The sequence below is a fragment of the Aplysia californica genome, unplaced genomic scaffold (genome assembly GCF_000002075.1).
Source record: "Aplysia californica isolate F4 #8 unplaced genomic scaffold, AplCal3.0 scaffold00362, whole genome shotgun sequence".
Lineage (NCBI taxonomy): Eukaryota > Metazoa > Mollusca > Gastropoda > Aplysiida > Aplysiidae > Aplysia > Aplysia californica.
The window spans coordinates 714,954-735,567 of NW_004797632.1; the positions used below are offsets into that span (position 1 = coordinate 714,954).

The following is a 20,614-nucleotide window of genomic DNA, read 5'->3' on the forward strand; positions in this document are numbered from 1 at the left end:
CTCTCTCGTTATATCTCTATTCTACGACACTTGTATGACATTATCGTATTGCAAGACTCGCAACACACATAATATGTCATGATATAAGGCAGAGGTTGAGAGGTGCTCCTACTGGCGAGTAACGTCCATTAGTTCTAGTAGGGGTTTTACTGCATAAGGTCATATGAGCGCCAGAAGATTAGAGGTGTTACAAGAGAGTAACAAACCTAAAAGAACGAGGGGAGATAAGGAAGATAGGTGTTTAATACGAAAGAAGGAGCAAACCCCAACAGAGCACCCGCCAACCACCCACTGTAACGTCCATGGAAAGGAGGACGAGGAGAGGGGCAATATAAGATGTTTGTAAGACAGATACACAGAAGAAACAACGTGTGGAAAGAAAAGAAGTAGAACCTACCAGTGGCGCTCTCCAATCATCCACGGTCTTTTTGTTTTTGTAAAGGTTTTACGGCACTTGCAACACGATGATATAAGGTCATATTATGAGAGCCGAAGATTATAGGTGGTGTTACAAGAGAGTAACAAACACAAAAAAGGAGGAGAGACAAGGACGACAGATCTTTGATAGGAAAGAAGGAGCAAGCAAACTACACCAGGCGGAGCACCCGCCAACCGCCCACCCACTTCCACGGTCTAAGACTAAGACAAAGAGCGAAAAGTTCAACAAGTCTACGGCTGTTCTAAGCGCACAAAGTTCAAGTCTGCAGTTGTGAGCAAACTAGGAAACTAAAACCAGAGCAGCCGCCAACCACCCACGTCCACGGCCTAAGACTAAAGACAAAGAGCGAAAAGTTCAACATGTCTACGGCTGTGACAACCTGCAACAGTTTGTTTCTCTAGATCTAGATTAGATCTGATGGTGCTGTGTCATCATTATGGCAGCGCTCTGATCAGCCCGAGCCAAGCACACAGTCAGGAGGGATTAGCGCGGCTATTCATCGACAGTGTGGCTTCAGTTTTCATCTGTCGGGGTCAGGAAGTGAGAGAAAGAAAGAGAGAGGGAGAGGGAGAGAGGGGGAGAGAGATGGGGGGAGAGGCAAGAGAAAGAGGGAGAGAGAAAGAATAGGGAGATAGAGGGAGAGAAGGAGAGAGGGAGACAGAGAGAGGATGAGAGGGAGAGAAGCAAGAGAAAAAATAGAGAGAGAGAGGGAGAGAGAGGGAGAGAGGCAAGAGAAAGAGAGAGAGGGAGAGGGAGAGAAAAAGGGAGAGGGAGAGAAGCAAGAGAAAGAGAGAGAGAGAGAGAGAGAGAGAGAGAGAGAGAGAGAGAGAGAGAGAGAGGGTCACATTTCAAGCATTATTAAAGAGATCATCCAATTTGTATGCAAACTTTCAAAATGTAAAAAAACCCTTTAATTACTAAAAAAAGGAAAGAGGGGAAAAAACTATTAAAAAAACCCTAAAAAAACTCGACAGGGCACACTTTCCCAATCAAGAATCTGAGTGAATCTTTGCGTCTCATTCCCTGGCGACATCTCTCTCTCACAGAGTGACAGACAAAGTGGCCACACGACTGTTGTTTAAGGCTCGGCCGTACCTCATCCACCTGAACCTGAGGACCTGTCACCATCTGACGCGACCTACTTTCATCAGCGTCAGTGAATGTCGGAACCTGCAGGATCTCAACCTGTCAGAGTGCACTGGTATTGATGTGAGTCGAAGAATGAAAGTGGGCCGTTGGCGGGTGCTCTGGTGTGGTTTGCTCCTTCTTTCCTATCAAACATCTAGCATCTTTATCTCCCCTCCTTTTTTTTGGTGTTTGTTACTCTCTTGTAACACCTCTAATCTTCGGCGCGTATATTACCTTATTGTGTTGCAAGTGCCCTAAAACTCTTACGAAAAAAAGAACAAAAAAAGAATGAAAAGATGGAAACATGATGACAATATTTGTTTTTTTATGATCCGTTAAGTGCAAGGAAGCTGTGAAAATAAATTTGTGAGGTGTGCTGACAAAATGAGTTACTTCTCACATTCCAAAAATGGAGATACTAGCCAAAAATCGACACTAGGGTCAAATTTGTATATTTTCTATTAATGCCATATATTCTTTAACTATATTATGCCTTTTATTATTTCATACTTATAAATTGTAAAAATTCACCTTTAACTCTTTGCTGTCTCATCTCACCGATCGATGATGTTTACCGCCCAGTTTCTTTGTATTTTCTCCAAAATGCCTTTGCCTTGGATGGCAAGAGATTTTATTATATCTGAGCCTTGTGATGGCAAAGTGGTAAGCGTGATGTGTCATAAGGCTCCGAGAAGTAACTCAGTTTTTCAGCACGCTTCACATTTGTTTCAAGAGTGAGTTTGAATATAAGCTTTGTACCCTGGAATGTAATCTTCAATTGTTTCTCTTATTTTGTTACTTTTGCCCCCACCCCGCACCCCCAGACGTCCTTTGTTTTTCATGAACTAGTGTTTTTCATGAGTTGGTGATCCCAATACTTCTTTTCTTTTCTCCAGGACGAGACGCTCAAGGTTGTGGTCAAAGGCTGTAAGATTCTTCTGTACCTGAACATCGCCCATACCAACCTGACAGACGCCAGTCTCAGGGCCATCAACAAGTGAGTGGGTCTTCCAAACACAGAGTTTTGTTTTGGGTGGGTGGTTGGAGTGTGCTACTTATGATAGGTCCTACTTCTTTTATTTCTCTTTACTGTTTGTATATGATCTATCTGTCTTTCTTTTCCCCAGTTCTGAATGACAGCTTTTGTGTCAGCATAATCCTCGTTACTGAACTGGATGATTAGTTGTCACTGTAAGTTTGTCTACCAAACAAACAAACAAACTTTGTGGGTGGTTGGTGCGTGCTCTGGTTTGGTTTTCCTTTTCTTTCCAATCAAACATTTGTCGTCCTTCTTTTCTGTGTATGTTACTCTCGAGTAAAACCTCTAATCTTCAGCACTTATATGACCTATCTGTGCTTCAAAACTCTTACTGAAACTAAAGTAAAACAACCCCCCCCCCCCCCCCCACAACCCTCCTATGTGTCTTTATCCCCCCCCCCCTCCCAGGTATTGTATGAACCTCCAGTACCTAAGCCTGGCCTTCTGTGCCAAGTTCACCGATCGCGGCCTTCTCTACCTCGCCTCGGGCAAGTGTCACCAGAAACTTCAGTACCTGGACATGTCCGGCTGTCTACAGGTCAGACATCTTCGAATACAGAAAATAAATAGATTACGTTTTATTGATCGCCCTAGACAGAGATAAATGGAAGGAGCTTGTATGTGGCCTATACCCTGCCAGGGGTGAAAGGCGATGATGATGATGATGATTTTATTAATCCCTGTGTGGAAATTTGGGTTGCAACGATAAACACACATGATACATAAATACATAATTATAAATGCATACATACATATACGTAAGTACATACATAAATGCATACATAAATACATATATATAAATACACAATATTACTCCATTCAGAACATTTGCGCAAACACGCCATTGCTGGTGGCCACTGTGTTGCATAGACATCATAGAGCAATACCTGTATGGGATAGAGCGCTATATAAATGCTATCTACTACTGCTACTATTATTATCATTATTATTGTTATTGTTATATTATTATTATTTTTTTATTTTTTTTATTTTAAAATTATTTTATTTATTTTATTGTCGATATTGTTATCATTATATTTATATTATTATTATTATTATTATTATTATTATTATTATTATTATTATTATTGTTATTGTTATTATTATTATTATTATTATTATTATTATTATTATTATTATTATTATTATTATTATTATTCTTGTGTGGTCAGATCACACCTCAAGGCTTCCAGTACCTGGCCAACGGCTGCCCCAACATACAGAGTGTGATTGTGAATGAGTTCCCAACGCTGCTGGATGAGTGTATCATGGTGAGTTGACCTGGGGGAAATGTGTGTGTGTGTGTGTGTGTGTGTGTGTGTGTTTGTGTGTGTGTGTGTGTTTGTGTGTGTGTGTGTGTGTGTGTGTGTGTGTGTGTGTGCATGCATGTGTGTGTGTGTGATCGTGAATGAGTTCCCCACGCTGCTAGATGAGTGTATCATGGTGAGTTGGCCTCGGGGAGAGTGTGTGGGTTTGTGTTTGTGTATGTGTTGGTATGTGTTAGTGTGTACGGCTGGGGGGGGGGGGGGGGTCAATTTTACCTTTCTTATATGTAATCTGCACTCCAGTGACTTTTCTCTGTCCTGAATTTTTTTCCAGAATAGAGAGATTTTTGTGTTTGTTCAAGATTGCTATGTTGTCATTGGTGATGGCGAGAGGGGCTAGATGTCTGGGCTTGTTTGTTGTATAGTGAGGTGAAAATAGAAGTATAAATCTGGGAAAATGATGTCTGTTTATCCCTACCAGAGCTCAGGGGTTAACTGACTGCAAGGTCTTCATCTCATGGTGCAGTTGACTTCCACTGGGATCAATAAAAGGAAAAATAAAATTTTTAAATTAAAAAAATAAAATATATATATATGTTCGTTTTATCTTCTTAGAGCATAGAATTATCTCTTACTTGACAGCTAGGCAGCTTAGTAAAAATCATGACTCAGTATGCTCCATACAATTTATGATAAAAGTACTGTGAGTGAACTTTTCTGTTTTTTCTCATGATTTAAACCAGAAAGTTGGGTTGTTGGTTGTTTTTTTTTTCACTTTTTAAAAACATTTAAAGAGTCAATTGTGCTTGGTAAGTGCACAACTTGGTGGATAGGCTGGTGGATGAGGGGTTGTTTAAATGAACACTGTTGAGCTATATTTTTTCGGAACGGTTAAAAACTCCAGTGCTTCTGGTGAAATGTTCTGGGTATATTTGGTCGCTGTTAAGGACAAGCGGGCTAACCCAGATTTCGGGGGTTTCCAGAAATCTTGACCTACACCAAAAATTAGCATTGCCCTATCTATAGGAGAAGTTTGGTTTCGTTGGTGTGTATATTTGTTTGGTTAAAGAGAAAACTCTCTTTGTCTTTTAAAGAAACTGAACAAGTGGCTAAAACTTTACCTTCGATTTTCTCAAAGCAGAATTTTTTCGGGATAGCCCCCTAGTGCTTAAAAGCGACCGTTAAGAGTATTGCTATGTTTGTCTTGAACCACGCTTGTTGACTACAGCTGCTTGTTTTGCTTTATGTTCAGATTATCATCATCATCATCAATGCCTTTTTCACCCTGGGTCAGGATACAGGTCACGAACTAACACTTTCCACCTTTCCCTATCCTGGGCGAGTCTCTTGATGTCACTCCATGTCTTCCCGCTTTTTTGTACATCCATTCCGTGACTCTTCTCCAGGTTCCATGTTGTCTTCCCCTTGATCTTGTACCTTGTGGGTTCCAATCTAACTCTTTCCTTGTTAATGTTCAGATCATGACAGAGAAATGCCTCAAGATCCACACCCTGTCCATGCTGGGCTGTCCCCTGATCACAGACGAGGCCTTCAAGAAACTGGCTCACAACAAGAACTTACAAGTCCTCAAGATGGATGGTACGGTACACTGTAATCTCCTTTAAAAAAATAAAAAGTATTAATTATGATAATGATAACAATAATGATGATAAAGTTAATGATAATGCTGATGATAATATTAGTAGTTGTAATAATAATGACAATTACAATGAAAATGATAATAGTGAAAATGTAATTAGGATAATAATAATAATAAGAAGAAGAAGAAGAAGAAGAAGAAGAAGAAGAAGAAGAAGAAGAAGAAGAAGAAGAAGTAGAAGAAGAAGAATGATTATCATTATTATTACTATCATCATCATCATAATTTGTCAGAGAGAGGGTAAGAGTTTGCTATCAATTTTGCCATTAACTAAACTTAGTGTTGAAACAGTGCTTGAGTCTTTCAGCGATTTCCCGCCAGGTAATTACCGAGTGTCCGACGCGACCATGAAGCTCCTGGGGCGCCAGTGCCTGGACTTGCGGCACGTGTACCTGGCAGACTGCCAGAGACTGACAGACGCGACGCTCAAGGCCTTCTCTGCGTGCAAGAACCTGGTGGTGTTGAATATAGCTGATTGTGTCAGGTACGACTGCGGTCAGTGTTGTTGTGTTCTTTGTGATATTCTGTGGCTCTTGGATCTTTTATTTGGCACTCATAGGACCTTATGCAGTTGCGAGATCCGTAAAACCTCTACTAAAACTAAAAAAGGATCTTTTATTGATTTACTATTTTCCTTAAGTATGGAGTATTCAGAGTGATTTAAAGCTAAAGTCTTATCATACAGCTTGCCAGAGGTTCAGCTGGCACATGGGGCATGGCTCAGTTGTTTACAGACGTACATTACCAAACTTTGGTGGCCATTTTCTCTATAAATTTACCTCCGAAATCAGGTGACCCCTACCTTCTTCAATTGGAAATATTTTGACTTGTATTCAAGACAAATGCATATTTTTTCATTCTCATTAAATCCAACGTCAGCAAATCCACATGTCTATAATTAAGCTGTGTGATTTTTACATAGAGCATTCATTTCTACTTAGTTTGGTGTTTGTTTTTATGCAGATAAGTTAAAGAAGAACAGAGATTTTGAATATGGGACCTATCAGAGCTTTCTTGTCCTATCTCCATATATTTTAAAGAGTGAAAACAGTTCCTAACAAAGAGTGAGCTGCAGAAGAAGTCACACTTTCAATGTCAAAAAGAATGGAGATCCGATAAGAAAGCACTGATCCGAGATCGCGAATAGCCAACAATGGGTGGCTGTCTTAGACAATGTGTGACTTTTCTTTTTTTTTCTCCCCAGGATCAGCGACGCGGGCGTCCGCCACTTGACCGAGGGTCCGGCCGCCTCCAAACTGCGAGAACTCAACCTGACTAACTGTGTGCGTGTTGGAGACATGGCTATGGTCAACTTACACAAGAGGTAACACATCTTCTTCTTCTTTGGTCATCAGCTGGGGTTTTGTAAAAATATTTGGGTCTTTCTTTCTTTTTCTTGTTTTCTTTTTCCTTTTTTGGGAGGGAGAGGGGTGGGGAGGGGAGAAGACTATGTGTTTATATTTAAAAATGCACAGGAAGTCTTTGATCTTGAGCTTTTTAAAAACAATTTTTCAGTCCAGTATCTTTTCCCTTTGTCTGCCTCTCTTTCCATCAAACTTACCTGTTGTTACAATATTCTATGTACTGAATTCTTTGCTTTCCTCTTGTGGTGGCCAGGTGCCACAGTCTGACGTACCTGAACGTGAACTTCTGCGAGCACATCAGCGAGGCGGGCATCGAGCTTCTGGGTCAGATCCACAGCCTGGTGGCACTGGACATCAGTGGATGCAACTGTGGGGACCAGGTACACGGTTTACACGTGGTTGCTTTGAACTCTTTAAGCTTTGAGTTTTTTTCTACCGTTTCCCGGATTTTTTTCAGCAGTCACCTAAACTTAGTGCACTTTGTCTCATTATAACCCCAAAAGTTTGCCTCCAACTTCTATATAACAGAAACAGAGGCTTAGTCATTACTAAAAAAACTTGGTTCGGGAACAGTTCCGAAAAACAAGCAAAAACTAGCACTAAATAAAACGAAACAGTTGTCACTAGTACTGGATACTCCCAGCGTCCGATGGGGTTCAAAGAGTTAACGACAATCGGGCTAACCCAGATTTCGGGGGTTTCCAGAAATCTTGACCAACACCAAATGTGGACATTTCCCTACCTATAAGAGAAGTTTGGTTTCATTTGCGTGTATATTTGTTTGGTTATAGAGAAAACTCTCCTGGACTTTAAAAAAAACTGAACAAGCGGTAAAAATTTTACCTTTGATATTCTCAAAACAGCATTTTTCAGGATAGCCCCCTTGTGTTTAAAAGCGACCACATTAACTCACCCAGACCTAATGCCAATAATATCAGTATGCGCGTGTAATGCTCCGACCCTATCGCCGACAGTATCGGTGTATGGAAAATTTTGCTCTCGTGACCGAAAACACTTCTTTTGTGTGAAGCAGACTATAGCCTAATGGAAAAAGTAACCATTTTTCATTTGAAACAGACTGACCAGAAGTGCAAGCCTAAATTTAGAATAAAGAAAGCTATATATTGGTGAACCATGTGATGGGGTGCGAAACTTGAACACACTTCCTTTCTTTGCTTTTTGTTTAATTTTTTACTCTGCATATAGACCTTTTTCCATGGAGCTTTCAGTACAATGATGATGATGATGATGATGTTGATGATGATGATGTTGATGATGATGATGATGATGATGTTGATGATGATGATGATGATGTTGATGATGTCATTGTTGTTTGTCGTGGTCAGGGTCTGTCTGCGCTGGGTCACAACTCGGGCCTGAAGGACGTGGTGTTGTCCGAGAGTGGGAGCATCACCGACCTGGGCCTGCAGAAGTTTGCTCAACAGTGTAAGGAAATAGAGAGGCTGGACCTCTCACACTGCATGGTGAGGATTTTTGTTGTTTGTTGATTTGGTAAGTGTTTTACGGCTTTCGCAGTTGCATAAGGTCATACGAGCATGTGGATGATGAGGATTGCATTTACATCTGTAGTGTTTCTCCTTCTGTGCGTGTGCCTGTCTGTGTGTCTGTCTGTCTCATTGTTCCTATCTCTGTCTGTCTGTCTGTGTGTCTGTGTGTCTCACTGTTTCTATCTCTGTGTCTGTCTCACTGTTTCTATCTCTGTCTGTCTGTCAGACTCTCTCTCTCTGTCTCTCTGTTTCTCTGTCTGTCTGTCTGTTTGTCTGTCTGTCTGTCTGTCTGTCTCTCTCTCTGTCTCTCTCTCTCTCTCTCTCTCTCTCTCTCTCTCTCTCTCTCTCTCTCTCTCTCTCTCTTTATTTATATCTTTATCTCCTCTTCTCCTCCAGTCACTCCTGCCTTCCGTCCCTGCTAACATGTATTGTAGTGACTGTATGGACCAAAACACAGGTCATGTAACTGGGGAAGGAGGAGGAAATAGGACAGTATATAATATACAGTTTGTCATGTTAGGCCTTCATTCAATACTTATACGTGGGTGATTGGCGGGGGCTCTGGTGTGGTTTGCTTGCTGCTTCTTCTTTCCTATCAAGCATCAATCGTCTTTATCTCCCCTCCTTTTTTGTGTTTCTTACTCTTTTGCGACACCTCTAATCTTCCGTATTTTTTTTACCTTATTATGTTGCAATTGCCGTAAAACACTTACTAAAACAATGCTTATACATCCTTTTCTGTTTAATGTTCTTCATTATTTCACCCTTTAAGTTTCGAGTTAACAAGAGTTTTATGGCACTTGTAACAGAAACAGATCATTTAAGTGCCGAATATTATATGTATTATGATAGTAATACTTAAATAAAAAAAAGGGGAAAAGATAAGGGCAATGGATGATTGATAGGAAAAAAAAAAGAGCAAACTTCACCAGAGCAAATGCCAACCACCCATGTCTCATTTTCAGATTGATATTTTCTGTATGCATCCTGGATCGATGAAGTGACATGTGATTTTTAAATTCCAGAACTTGACTGATGGTGCCATCAAGAACCTGGCGTTCTGCTGTCGGATGCTCACCGTTCTCAACCTGTCCGGATGTAAACATGTGAGTTTGTATAATTAATATCCGTACTTTAAAAAAATAAATTTGATGGGGGATGGTGGGAGGGTGGTGGGGTTGGGGTTGGGGGGGGGGGGGGGGGGGGGAGTGCTTTTAAGGATTGAGGGTTTGTAGCCTTTCCTGTACAAGTGACACCGTCTGATTAGAAAACTAGGTCACCTTGATTTGTTACTTAGCCATGTCTTTCTGTTTTTCTGTGTGTGTTTTTTTGTTGTTTTTATTTTTATTAATTTTTTGGGTTTTGACTTAATACCTTTTATGTCCATAAAACAATATATTTCCATGTGAATTGTACTGAAAAACGTCGATTAAGGATACAAAATATGTAAATTTTCAGTTTTCAAGTAGGCCCTACTCTAAAGCTATTTATGTTTCTGTAATGAGATGATAAGTGCTATCTAATCCTAGATTCTACTCCTTAGTCTATCTACGTTGGTTTCAATACTCACTGTTTCGAGCGGGGAATGATGAGTGTGGGTCGTACAGGTCCGGAGCTCCATCCACTGTGTCGACCCACCAGTAGCGTCGATCCCTGCTCAGACTAGGTTTTAGTCGTGGCTCGGAAGGCCGGTTTAACCTTCGCCGTCTGTTTATATACCCCCTGTGCTCCCCTATTCTCCTACACTCACTAGGATACACTGAGTTTGTTCACTTATTTCACGTGATTCTGGCTTGTCTGGTGATCACAGCGAATTATAAACCACAGTTTCTAAACTTTTGCGGCCATTTTCTCGCTAATTTTATCTCTGAAACCAGGCGACCCCTTCCTCCTTCAATTGCAAATATTTCAACTTGTATTCCAGATAAATGAGCATTTTTTTCATTAAAAAAACAAGACAAATGAACATACTTTAAGATGATACCAATAACACTACATGCCCAAAAACTGAAGAGCGCCCGATTCCATTACGTCGTGACACATATGGATTATGTTGTTTGCATGTCTCTCCGTGTGTGTGTAGGTGACGGACCTGAGCATCCAGTACCTGTCTGGTGTGTGTCACTATCTGACCCAGCTGGACATCAGTGGATGCATACAGATCAGGTCAGTTGTCATGTCACATACAGTATGATGATAACATATATGGTCGCTTTTAAGCACAAGTGGGCTATCCCGAAAAATGCTGTTTTGAGAAAATCAAAGGTAAAGTTTTTGCCCCTAGTTCAGTTTTTTAAGTACAAGGAGAGTTTTCTCTATAACCAAACAAATATACACACCAATGAAAGCAAACTTCCCCTATAGGTAAGGCAATGCCCACTTTTGGTGTAGGTCAAGATTTCTGGAAACCCCCGAAATCTGGGTTAGCCCGCTTGTCCTTAAAAGAGACCATATATCGTCAGTGTCAGTTTTGGGTCACACACAGTATGATGATAGCTTATTGTTGAGGTTGATTCCTCAAACGCTGAAGTTTTTTTATTTTTTTTTTATTTTCAGAAAATTAATGGAGAAGAGAGCTGTAAAACACTAACTGAAACAAAAAGGAATGTTTGTTAGTTTTGGTCCTTGATGGGAGATTTTGTCTCCTTTCCTCACAGGATCATACAAGTATGACAAGTTACCCATTTTTAGTGTCTACATAAAAAATGGTGAAATGGTATACCCCTGTCAACACTAACAGGTTATAAGAGGTGAGACCTCCCAATTTGACTTCCATCTCTGAAAGGACTGAGCCGAGTGGGAAATTCGTGTAAATTGCTTTTTCATTGACACGACATCAAGGTGTCTACTGAGAAGATGAATCCTTTCTTTCAGATAATTATATCTTGTCCTACTTTTTTTTATTTCAGCGACAAAGCGTTGAAGTACTTGAGGAAAGGCTGCAAGAAGCTCAAGTGTTTGAACATGATGTACTGCAAGAAAATCACCAAGTAAGTCAGACGAAGTAATTGTGAAGCATGCTGACAAAATGAGTTACTTCTTGGATTTGAAGCCTATGGAAATAGATACAATTTGCTTATGGGTGAAGTTTTTTCTAATTTATTAGTATGAAATAATAAAAGGCATTTTATAGTTAAAGAATGTGGCATCGATAGAAAATCTACAAGTTAGACCCTGGTGTCGATTTTTGACCAATATCTCCATTTGTGGATGGGAAGAAGTAACTCGTTTTGTCAGCACGCCTAACAATTACATTTCCGTCTTAAGCTCTTTCTGTGCTAATTCATGTGCCACATTTAATACAGTGGAGTCCACTTAAATTACACATGGCTAATCCTACGACAGCAACACTGGTAAACCAAAGAAAATGACATCCCTATTTTTTTTTCTTCCATTTAACTTTTTATCTCTGGCAAGCCACTCCCAGTCGCTCGTGGTTGGAAATGCTGAGCCGGTGAGATACTGACTGGGGTTCAGCAGCATTTCTTTACAGCGACTTCGATGTCAAATTACTTTTCGGCAATTGCCGAATACAGGTTTCTTTTACCGGGAGATAATTCTTTGAAGAACTATCGAAATAGGTTCACTTTTTTATTTTGAAGACCAGTTTAGTGGCATAAATGTCAATTTTAGATTTTGTACCAAAATAGATTCCCAGCATAGTGGGTTTACCCCCTATGGAGATAAAAGAGTTGAGGAACGTTTTTAAGCCAGAGAAAATTTGATGTTCCTGCAGATTTGAGTTAGAGTGGACTCCACTGTACTTCTTAAGAGGACACTGCATTGGATATTTTATCAAATTAAAGTGACATTTTTGCAATATATTATATTTTATGTCCATACTTGTTTCCTACCTCCCGGGGCAGTGCCACTGACTGATGTGTCTTTAGGCCATTCCCAAAGGGGGGACATTAATATGTTCTTACGCACTGTAGAATTGTAAATTGTAAATGGGCTGATTCATCAGTGTCATGCTCATAACTGTGCCTGAACTGCAACAGGGAACTGCAGCTTTTTCTTTCCTAATTCTTACTATCGTCATTTTTCCTTTACTTCTTTTGTATGTTTGTCACACTCTTTTGACCCGCTATTTCCAGGGTGCCTTGATAGTTGAAACAGATTTTGTACTGTTGAAGCTAGAGAGGTGAGCAGAGTAAGCCTGATTCCCTGTAAAGACTTCTGTGTTGAAATCCAGCCCTTGGAGCTCATATGACTGTCCCTGTGGTTTTATGCACCCCACATAATTTAGCAAAATTTGATCACTTTTTGCATAATTTCTGATTATTTTCCTTTATCATTCTTTATAAAAAATTAACAGAATCGCATAATTTCACATTTTTAGGTTCAGTTTGCATAATTTCAGAAGTTTTCTTGAAAACGACGGGGACAGATATGACCTAATGCAGTTGGGAGCATCACGTAACCTCTACTATAACTAAACTAAATACTTGTTTCCTCAGACATGCCGCTCAGAAACTCCAGAGACACGTGGACGTCGTTGAGTACAACAACGATGAAGTGCCGGCCTACTTCGGCTACTGAGCTCCAGACTCGTGACCAGTAGTGTGTCATCGGTGTTGAATACATTCCGGGAATAAGAAAAAAAAAGAAACGAGTCTTTGTTTTGCCAGTTTCAGTATCACAGCTGAAGTCCCCTTTTTAATTTGGAAACATTTTAGCCATTGGATGGAAAGCTAGGATTTTATTTCTAATGTTTTGCAAACAGCTAATTATAATTTGTGTACAAGACACAAAATTATCGGCCGGCTGTTCCGATGTACAAAGCCCCTAATTTTTTCTTTTTTTTTCTTTGAAAGCAGGGAAAGATACGTTATGTTGGTGTAGTGGTTAAAAGAATGAAATAGTTTTTTTTCTCTCTCCTGAAAAATTTGGATTCCTTGGCTTAGTACATTTAAACTATAGCTTTATGAGGAAACATGATATCTGTTTTATATAGCTTGAAAATCTGTACAATACAAGGTGGTAGGCAGGCAAATGTACACGTGTATGAAAGAATGTCGTTTTGGGCCTGTTGGATTTGGCGTAAATCTGATTAAGGCTGTTCTCATATCACGTTGACCGTAAAACTGTACATATGTATGTAATCGCCTTCTGTGCAACCCCCCCCCCCCCCCCCCCATGATGTAAAGTCAAATGCCATCTTCGCCTGCAAAGCACAAACATCATCATCATGTATGTAAATTAATTCAAAGTTTCTATTTATTTTTATTTTGTACCAGAAGGGTAAGTGTATGCTGCTGCTATGAGAAAAGAAATCTTTGGGAAGCAGAGTCAGATCAATATGTGTCACGTCTCGGTGAAATCAGGTACTCGTCAATTTTTAAATATATGGAGTTATCGGTATTATCTTAAAGGTTGTTCATTTGCCTTGTTTTCATTGAAAAAAAATATCCATTTATCTTGAACAGAGGTGGAGACATTTGCGACTGAAGGAGATGGGGTCGCCTGGTTTCAGAAGTAAAATAAGCGAGGAAATGGCCGCCAAAGTTTGGTAACTTCCATAGCTTAAGAGTCCTTAGAAACTGCAAATTTACATTTTTTTTGTGCCTTTAACGAATTAAAAAAAAAAAAAAATCCACTCTCAAAAATGTTTTTGAATGAACATACAAGGTGTTGAGGCAAAAAAAACAACTTCGAAAATATTTTCCAAACTGGCAGAAAACTGCCGATTTCTCAGAATTCATTATTTTGACGAGCGCAGGATTTCACCACGATGCCTCACATATGACTTCGGCCTCAGTCTGACTTGGGTCATTATGGCTAGTGACACTTGATGATATGTAATTTCTGTCTATTTTTCCACAATTGTACCAGAGAAGAACATGTACCATACCTTAGTTCTATTGTTGTACCATACAGGAACATAATGTATTATACCTTAGTTCCATTGTTGTACCATACAGGAACATAATGTATTATACCTTAGTTCCATTGTTGTACCATGCAGGAACATAATGTACCATACCTTAGTTCCATTGTTGTACCATGCAGGAACATAATGTACCATACCTTAGTTCCATTGTTGTACCATGCAGGAACATAATGTATTATACCTTAGTTACATTGTTGTACCATACAGGAACATAATGTATTATATCTTAGGGAAACAAAATACAATAAGTACACAAAGAAAAAATGTCATTTGTTGTTTCAACGTATATTTATTTTGCCATCAGGCATAATATTCCCACAGGAGACGTATTTTTGCATTATAAAATACGACCACAGTTGTATTTGTTCCCACTTCCAATGGCAATCCCACTTTTTACAGTCTTGCAGCAGCCAGATGATAACTTTTACAATGACAAATGATTGTAGATGTTTTAACATTCACATTGACACAATTTAGGTCATTCAGGAGGCGGGCTGCTATTAGCCTGCTCGTCAGAGCCAACCTATCTGTCCCCGCAGTTTTATGCACCCCGCATAATTTAGAAAAATTTGATCTTTTTTTGCATATATGATTTCTGATTATTTTCCTTTATCCTTTTTTGTTAAAATTAACGGGATAGCATAATTTCACATTTTTGGGCTCAGTTTGCATAATTTCAGAATATTTCTTGCATAAAACCACGGGGACAGACCCATGCTGGGTGGGATACAACATTCCAGCAGAACAACAGAGACATGAAAATTCCCCAAAACAGAAAATTTGAACTCACTTTTTTTTGTGGGCAGCCGTAAAGATCCTACATCTTACAAAGTAGACAAGGATCCTATACCATTTTGAAACTCAAGTCTTAGTGAAAAGAGCCTCAACTGCCATTCACTCATTTTCACAAACATCATTGAACATTTTGAAAGTCACAAGCAAGTGAAAAGCCTATTATGAACTCAATGTAGAATGACATTAGAAGAGCACAGGAGAAAAACTACGGTAGTCACAAACAGGAAATTGTGAGGGTGCCACTTTGAAAAGCTTGTGGACTCATAACTTCATATTTGTTTGACTGGTGGTTTATTGTTAAGTGTTGCTGAATGGGAAATCTAACAACAATAATCAATCAACAGTGGAACAGAAATACAGTTATGAGTCAACAAGCGTTCAAAATTGGTACCCTCACGATTTTCAGTTTGTGATTACAGTCGTTTTTCCCCTGCAGTCCTCATTTACAATCAAGACTTATGTATTTGATAGGTTCACCCTTATCTTACAACAGACAAATCAATCAAGGAAATAGATTTGTTCTACAACACATCATACAGCACTGACCGCACAGATGACAAAAATGAAGTATGTCAACAAGTTATTCCAACAACAGAACAAGGATAATAAAAAATAAAAAACAAATAAAAGGGTGCCAGTAAAACGACCAGATTTCGGAAAGTTTACATTAATCGCAATTCATGTAGGGTGTCAAATGTGTAACATTAACACTGAACAGAGTCCAAAAAAAAAAACCCCACTGAGAATTTCGTAGCTGTGAACTTTGCCACAACTAAGACATTTATTAGAGACAGTCAGTCATCTTTATCGATTAAGACCTCTGGAACTGGAACTTACTAGGGCAAACATGAGAAATGCTGATTTAACAATAATAACATACAATCATTTCTGTGGAAAAAAACTGTCGCACAATTATTTTTAAAGAAACTTTCAGCATTCATTGAATCCCAGAAAATTCTGGAAAAGTGCCACCTCCACTTGTAGCAAAACAATGTGGAATGGTGGGCCACTCTCAGCACATGCTGTCACAACTTAGTTTAGTTTTAGTACGGTTTTACGGCGCTCGCAACTGCATAAGGTCATATGAGCGCCAAGGGAATCAGGCTGACTCTGCTCACCTCTCTAGCTTCAGGAGCACAAAGTCTGCTTCGACTATCTCTCTCTCTCTCTCTCCTGATACCACATGATCCCACAAATAAACAAAACATACTCACAACCACAACATAAAGGTCTGCTTTTAAAAAAAAAAAAGCCTCCCACGCTTTATCTCTATCTTTCCTCGTCTTACATGAAACCAGACACAATACATAATACATGATACTAACAGAAACAACACACACAGCACTTAACCCTATCCGTACGTCGTGTTTTACTATCGTACACATACAACGTGGGGAACTCTGTGCCACCACTTTCCAAAGAGGAAATTTACTCGTTAATCTGATCTCGTACGCTTTGCATAGCAGTCTATCAAAATGATTTTTTGAGATATACTGAAAGTTTCAAAGAGATTTTCATACTAGAAGTATTCTAAAATGTGAAGAATACAACCCCGGGGGTACAAAATGACCCCAGGGCGTACGGATAGGCTTAACACAACTCATGAACACACAGCATCACCTGACAAGATGGCACATCTGCACAAAAGCTGCCAAGTCAACAAAAACCCTTCAAGAGAATTACACAAAAAAAGCAGAAATATTGGGAGCATCGTTTAGTTTAAGTAAGAGTTTTACGGCACTTGCAACACAATAAGGTCGTATAAATGCCGAAGATTAGAAGAAGTGTTACAAGAGAGTAACACACAAAAATGCTGAAACAAAAACATTTTGTCACATTCAAACCGCTCCACAGAGAGCAACGATCCACACAATTATTTCTCATTAGTCATAAAGAAGAGCAAAATTCAAAAAATTTACTACAGCATTTTGGAAAAAAATTCTTAAACAAAATGACAATAAAACGTGCAAAGTTGGCGTAAATTGTCGCACAACATGTCCACACTTTGGATAGGTAAGGAGTACAACTCTCTATAGAAAATCCTGCATTTTCACCACAGAATCAGAATACTCGACATTTTGACATAACTTTAAAAAAAAACAAACAGCAAAAATAAACTTTAATATTTTTTTTATGACCGAGTTAAGAAAAAAATCCTCAAAAAAACACACATGTATTATGTGAGTTCAGGACATCTGAAATTGCCAGTTTAAAAAATACAATAAACATTTTTTTATATGTATCTGGAAAGGTACAACAACAACAACAACAAAATGCTGAGCATTTGAACAAAATTAACAAATAACAAACAGCAGAAAAAAAAAAAAAGAAATATGATGGGGACTTTTTTGTTACCCTCCAGTTCATTCAAAATCCCCCAAAAATACACTCACAATGCGAGTTCAGTACATTGTTAAAACCAAAAAAAGTAGGTGTTTTTACATCTCCATCAACACAGTATAGATCATTTAGTAGTAGGCCGTCTTCAATCCTGCCTGCTGAGGCCAACCCAGACTGAGAGGGATACAACAGCATCCTAGCAGAAAGAACATAATACTCAATAAAAATTCTCCCAATTGGGAATCCAACTGAGGTCCCCAGCATGCGCCAAAGAAGCACCTAACTGCTACACCACAGACGCCAGTCAGTACATCTGAGATTGCAAGAACAAAACAAAAAATACAAAAAATATAATCCCAAAACTCTGTCATGACAGTCATGTAGAAGATGGAGAATCAGAGCAGCCATGATAGTAACAAAGGATTGACAACTTTTTCCAAATTCAACCATAGACACCCAACGTAATCATACAATCTAAGATTATACCAAACAACTAACAAAATCACATAAAATAAGACTGGTTTCAGTGCATACATATGATAAGGCTCTTAAATTCCTGATTGTCAAATCCGTGATAGTACCGGGAAATTCGGAACAGTTGGTAAGCCTGGTATCATCAGTCGTTTCCATCAGTAGTTTCCGTCACTGTTAGTTGTTTCTGTCAGTCGTTTCCATCACTGTCAGTCGTTTTTGTCATTGTTAGTTGTTTCTGTCAGTTATTTCCTTCAGTTGTTTCTGTCAGTTGTTTCCGTCAGTTGTTTCCGTCAGTCGTTTCAGTCAGTCATTTCTGTCAGTCGTTTCTGTCAGTCGTTTCTGTCAGTCGTTTCCGTCAGTCGTTTTTGTCAGTCGTTTACATCAGTTGTTAGTTGTTTCCATCAGTCGTTTCCGTCAGTTGTTCCTGCGGTTGTTCCGCGGCATCCTGGAGCGGGGCCTCAGAGAGCTGACGGCTGTCGACGGGGCCAGGGCGTCGACGTAGGGGAGGGAACCCGTGCCCTTCTGTAGAAACATGAGGAATCTTTAGTTAGTTTTAGTAGAGGTTTTACGGCTCTCGCAACTGCATAAGGTCATTTGAGCGCCAAAGGATGGATGTCAACAGAGAAGTCCTTACAGGGAATCAGGCTTACTCTGCTCACCTCTCTAGCTTCAACAGCACAAAGTCTGCTTCGACTATCAAGGCACCCCGGAAATAGTGGGTCACAAGAGTGTGACAAAGATACAACAGAAGTAGAGGAAAATGACGATAGTAAGGATTAGGAAAGAAAAAGCAGCAGTTCCCTGTTGTAGATCAGGCACAGTTATGAGCGTGACATTGATGAATCAGCCCATTTACAATTCTACTGTGCATGAACGAGAAATGTCCCCCCTTTAGGAATGGCCTAAAGACACTTCAGTCAGTGGCACTGCCCCGGGGGGTGAGGAATATTTGCTCAGGCAACGCATGGCTCAATCTTAGTGACACAGAAAATGGGAGGAAACAGAAGCAGGGCGCAAAAGCAAATGTTACAGCAAAATTTTTACGCCCCCATCGACACAATTAAGATCATTTAAGAGGTCAGTGGGTGCACTCTCTTACAATGTTTGGCTTTAGTAAGAGTTTTACAGCACTCGCAACACAATTAGGTCATATAAGAGCCGAAGATTAGAGGTGTTACAAGAGAGTAACAAACATAAAAAAGGAGGAGAGATAATGACGATAGATGTTTGATAGGAAAGAACAAACAAACCACACCAGTGTACCCGCCAACCACCCACTATCTTATCTATCTTATAATAAATGACACTGTTCAGGATATCCAGTTGTCTAAGACAACCTCTTTTCTCTTCGACAAACGGGTGGCCATCTCGGACAATATTGACTGTACCTGTTTCAGTTCAGTAAGAGTTTTACAGCACTTTCAACACAATAAGGTCATACATATAAGTGCCGAAGGTTAGAGGAGTTACAAGAGAGTAACAAACATAAAACAGAAGGAGGAAGGGAGATCAGGACGATAGACGTCTGATAGGAAATAAGGAGCAAACCCCACGAGAGCACCCGTCAACCACCGATGTACCTGTTTGAGAATGAGCTGATCAGGCAGAGTGAGAGAGCCCTTGAGTACGGTGTTGACCTTGCGTAAGGTCACGGCCGGGAGCGTGGTCACCACGTACAGCAAGCCTTTGTCCGTGTCCACTCCGCGCACGATGCCTGAACGACAACAACAATAACAATTACAAAAATATGCGACATGATAATAACATTAATAACAATCAATAATTGTGAAGCGTGCTGACAAAATGAGTTATATCTCGGATTTGAGTCCTGTGGAAATAGATACATCACACTTATAGGTGAAGTTTTTAACAATTTAAAAGTATGAAATAATAAAGAGCCTGTTACAGTTAAAGAATATGGCATCAATAGAAAGTCTACAAGTTTTACCCTAGTGTCGGTTTCTGGCTAATATCTCCATTTGTGGATGGTGAGTAGTTCAAGTAACTCATTTTGTCACAACAACTCACAATTGTAACAGTACTGACAATAATAATGACAAAATAACAAAACAATGATAATGATAATACTATAACAATAAATATTAAAATGATAATAATATGTTGCATCTAAACAGCGCATACCCCTCCCAGTAACAGGACCCTTTTGTGTGCCTTAGAGCATGGATATGTGCGATACTAATCCATTATTATTGACTACTAGTCAATTGCACTGCAATGGCAAGGAATAAAAAGGGAAAACTGTGTCTGCCGATAGCCACAATGAGAAGAATTTTTGCAGGAGTACAGATCTTGTAGGTAAACGGGGCTCTAGGGACTAAGACTAAGGCTGCGGTAGAATTCTTCTTCATGGGTCGGATTTGAAACAGACATCAGGGATTAATATTCGCAACTGTATCTTTAACTGAATAATTATTTTTTTAAATTTGAAGAGACCATTGTACACAAATAAAACCACTTTAGCTTAACCCTCTTGGCCCTGCCATTAAACTAACTCCTGCTGGGACATTTCAGTAACCCACTTTCAGCACTTTTCAAGGACCCCCGAGCGAATGTTGAGTTCATGCACGCTGTCGGGATAGATGACCGTTTATGATGCCACAGCACCAGAAGAGAGAGAGAAAGAGAGAGAGAGAGAGAGAGAGAGAGAGAGAGAGACAGACAGAGACAGAGAGAGAGAGAGAGAGAGAC

The 20,614-nt window shown here is 39.6% G+C and overlaps 2 protein-coding genes across 5 annotated transcripts in view; one reads left to right on the forward strand and one right to left on the reverse strand.

The window, feature by feature from the left end:
* Positions 1-13,536, forward strand: part of LOC101850971 (dynein regulatory complex subunit 6) — a 38,347-nt gene extending 24,811 nt beyond the window's left edge. For all 4 annotated transcript variants that reach the window (XM_013085282.2, XM_035971021.1, XM_013085283.2 and 1 more), the window contains 13 exons: positions 1,486-1,648; positions 2,464-2,564; positions 3,015-3,144; positions 3,779-3,877; positions 5,350-5,470; positions 5,853-6,015; positions 6,736-6,855; positions 7,149-7,275; positions 8,242-8,379; positions 9,429-9,509; positions 10,487-10,569; positions 11,313-11,393; positions 12,864-13,536. In XM_013085282.2, the coding sequence (XP_012940736.1) occupies positions 1,486-1,648; positions 2,464-2,564; positions 3,015-3,144; positions 3,779-3,877; positions 5,350-5,470; positions 5,853-6,015; positions 6,736-6,855; positions 7,149-7,275; positions 8,242-8,379; positions 9,429-9,509; positions 10,487-10,569; positions 11,313-11,393; positions 12,864-12,945 (1,489 nt within the window). In that variant the 3' untranslated portion in view covers positions 12,946-13,536. The remainder of the gene's footprint in view (positions 1-1,485; positions 1,649-2,463; positions 2,565-3,014; positions 3,145-3,778; positions 3,878-5,349; positions 5,471-5,852; positions 6,016-6,735; positions 6,856-7,148; positions 7,276-8,241; positions 8,380-9,428; positions 9,510-10,486; positions 10,570-11,312; positions 11,394-12,863) is intronic.
* Positions 13,537-17,030: 3,494 nt separating this feature from the next.
* The window catches only part of LOC101854348 (polynucleotide 5'-hydroxyl-kinase NOL9), a gene marked incomplete in the record, with an annotated part of 17,512 nt that continues 13,928 nt past the window's right edge, over positions 17,031-20,614 (reverse strand). The window contains 2 exon segments of the mRNA XM_013085284.2: positions 17,031-18,427; positions 19,486-19,619. Of these exon segments, the coding sequence (XP_012940738.1) occupies positions 18,320-18,427; positions 19,486-19,619 (242 nt within the window).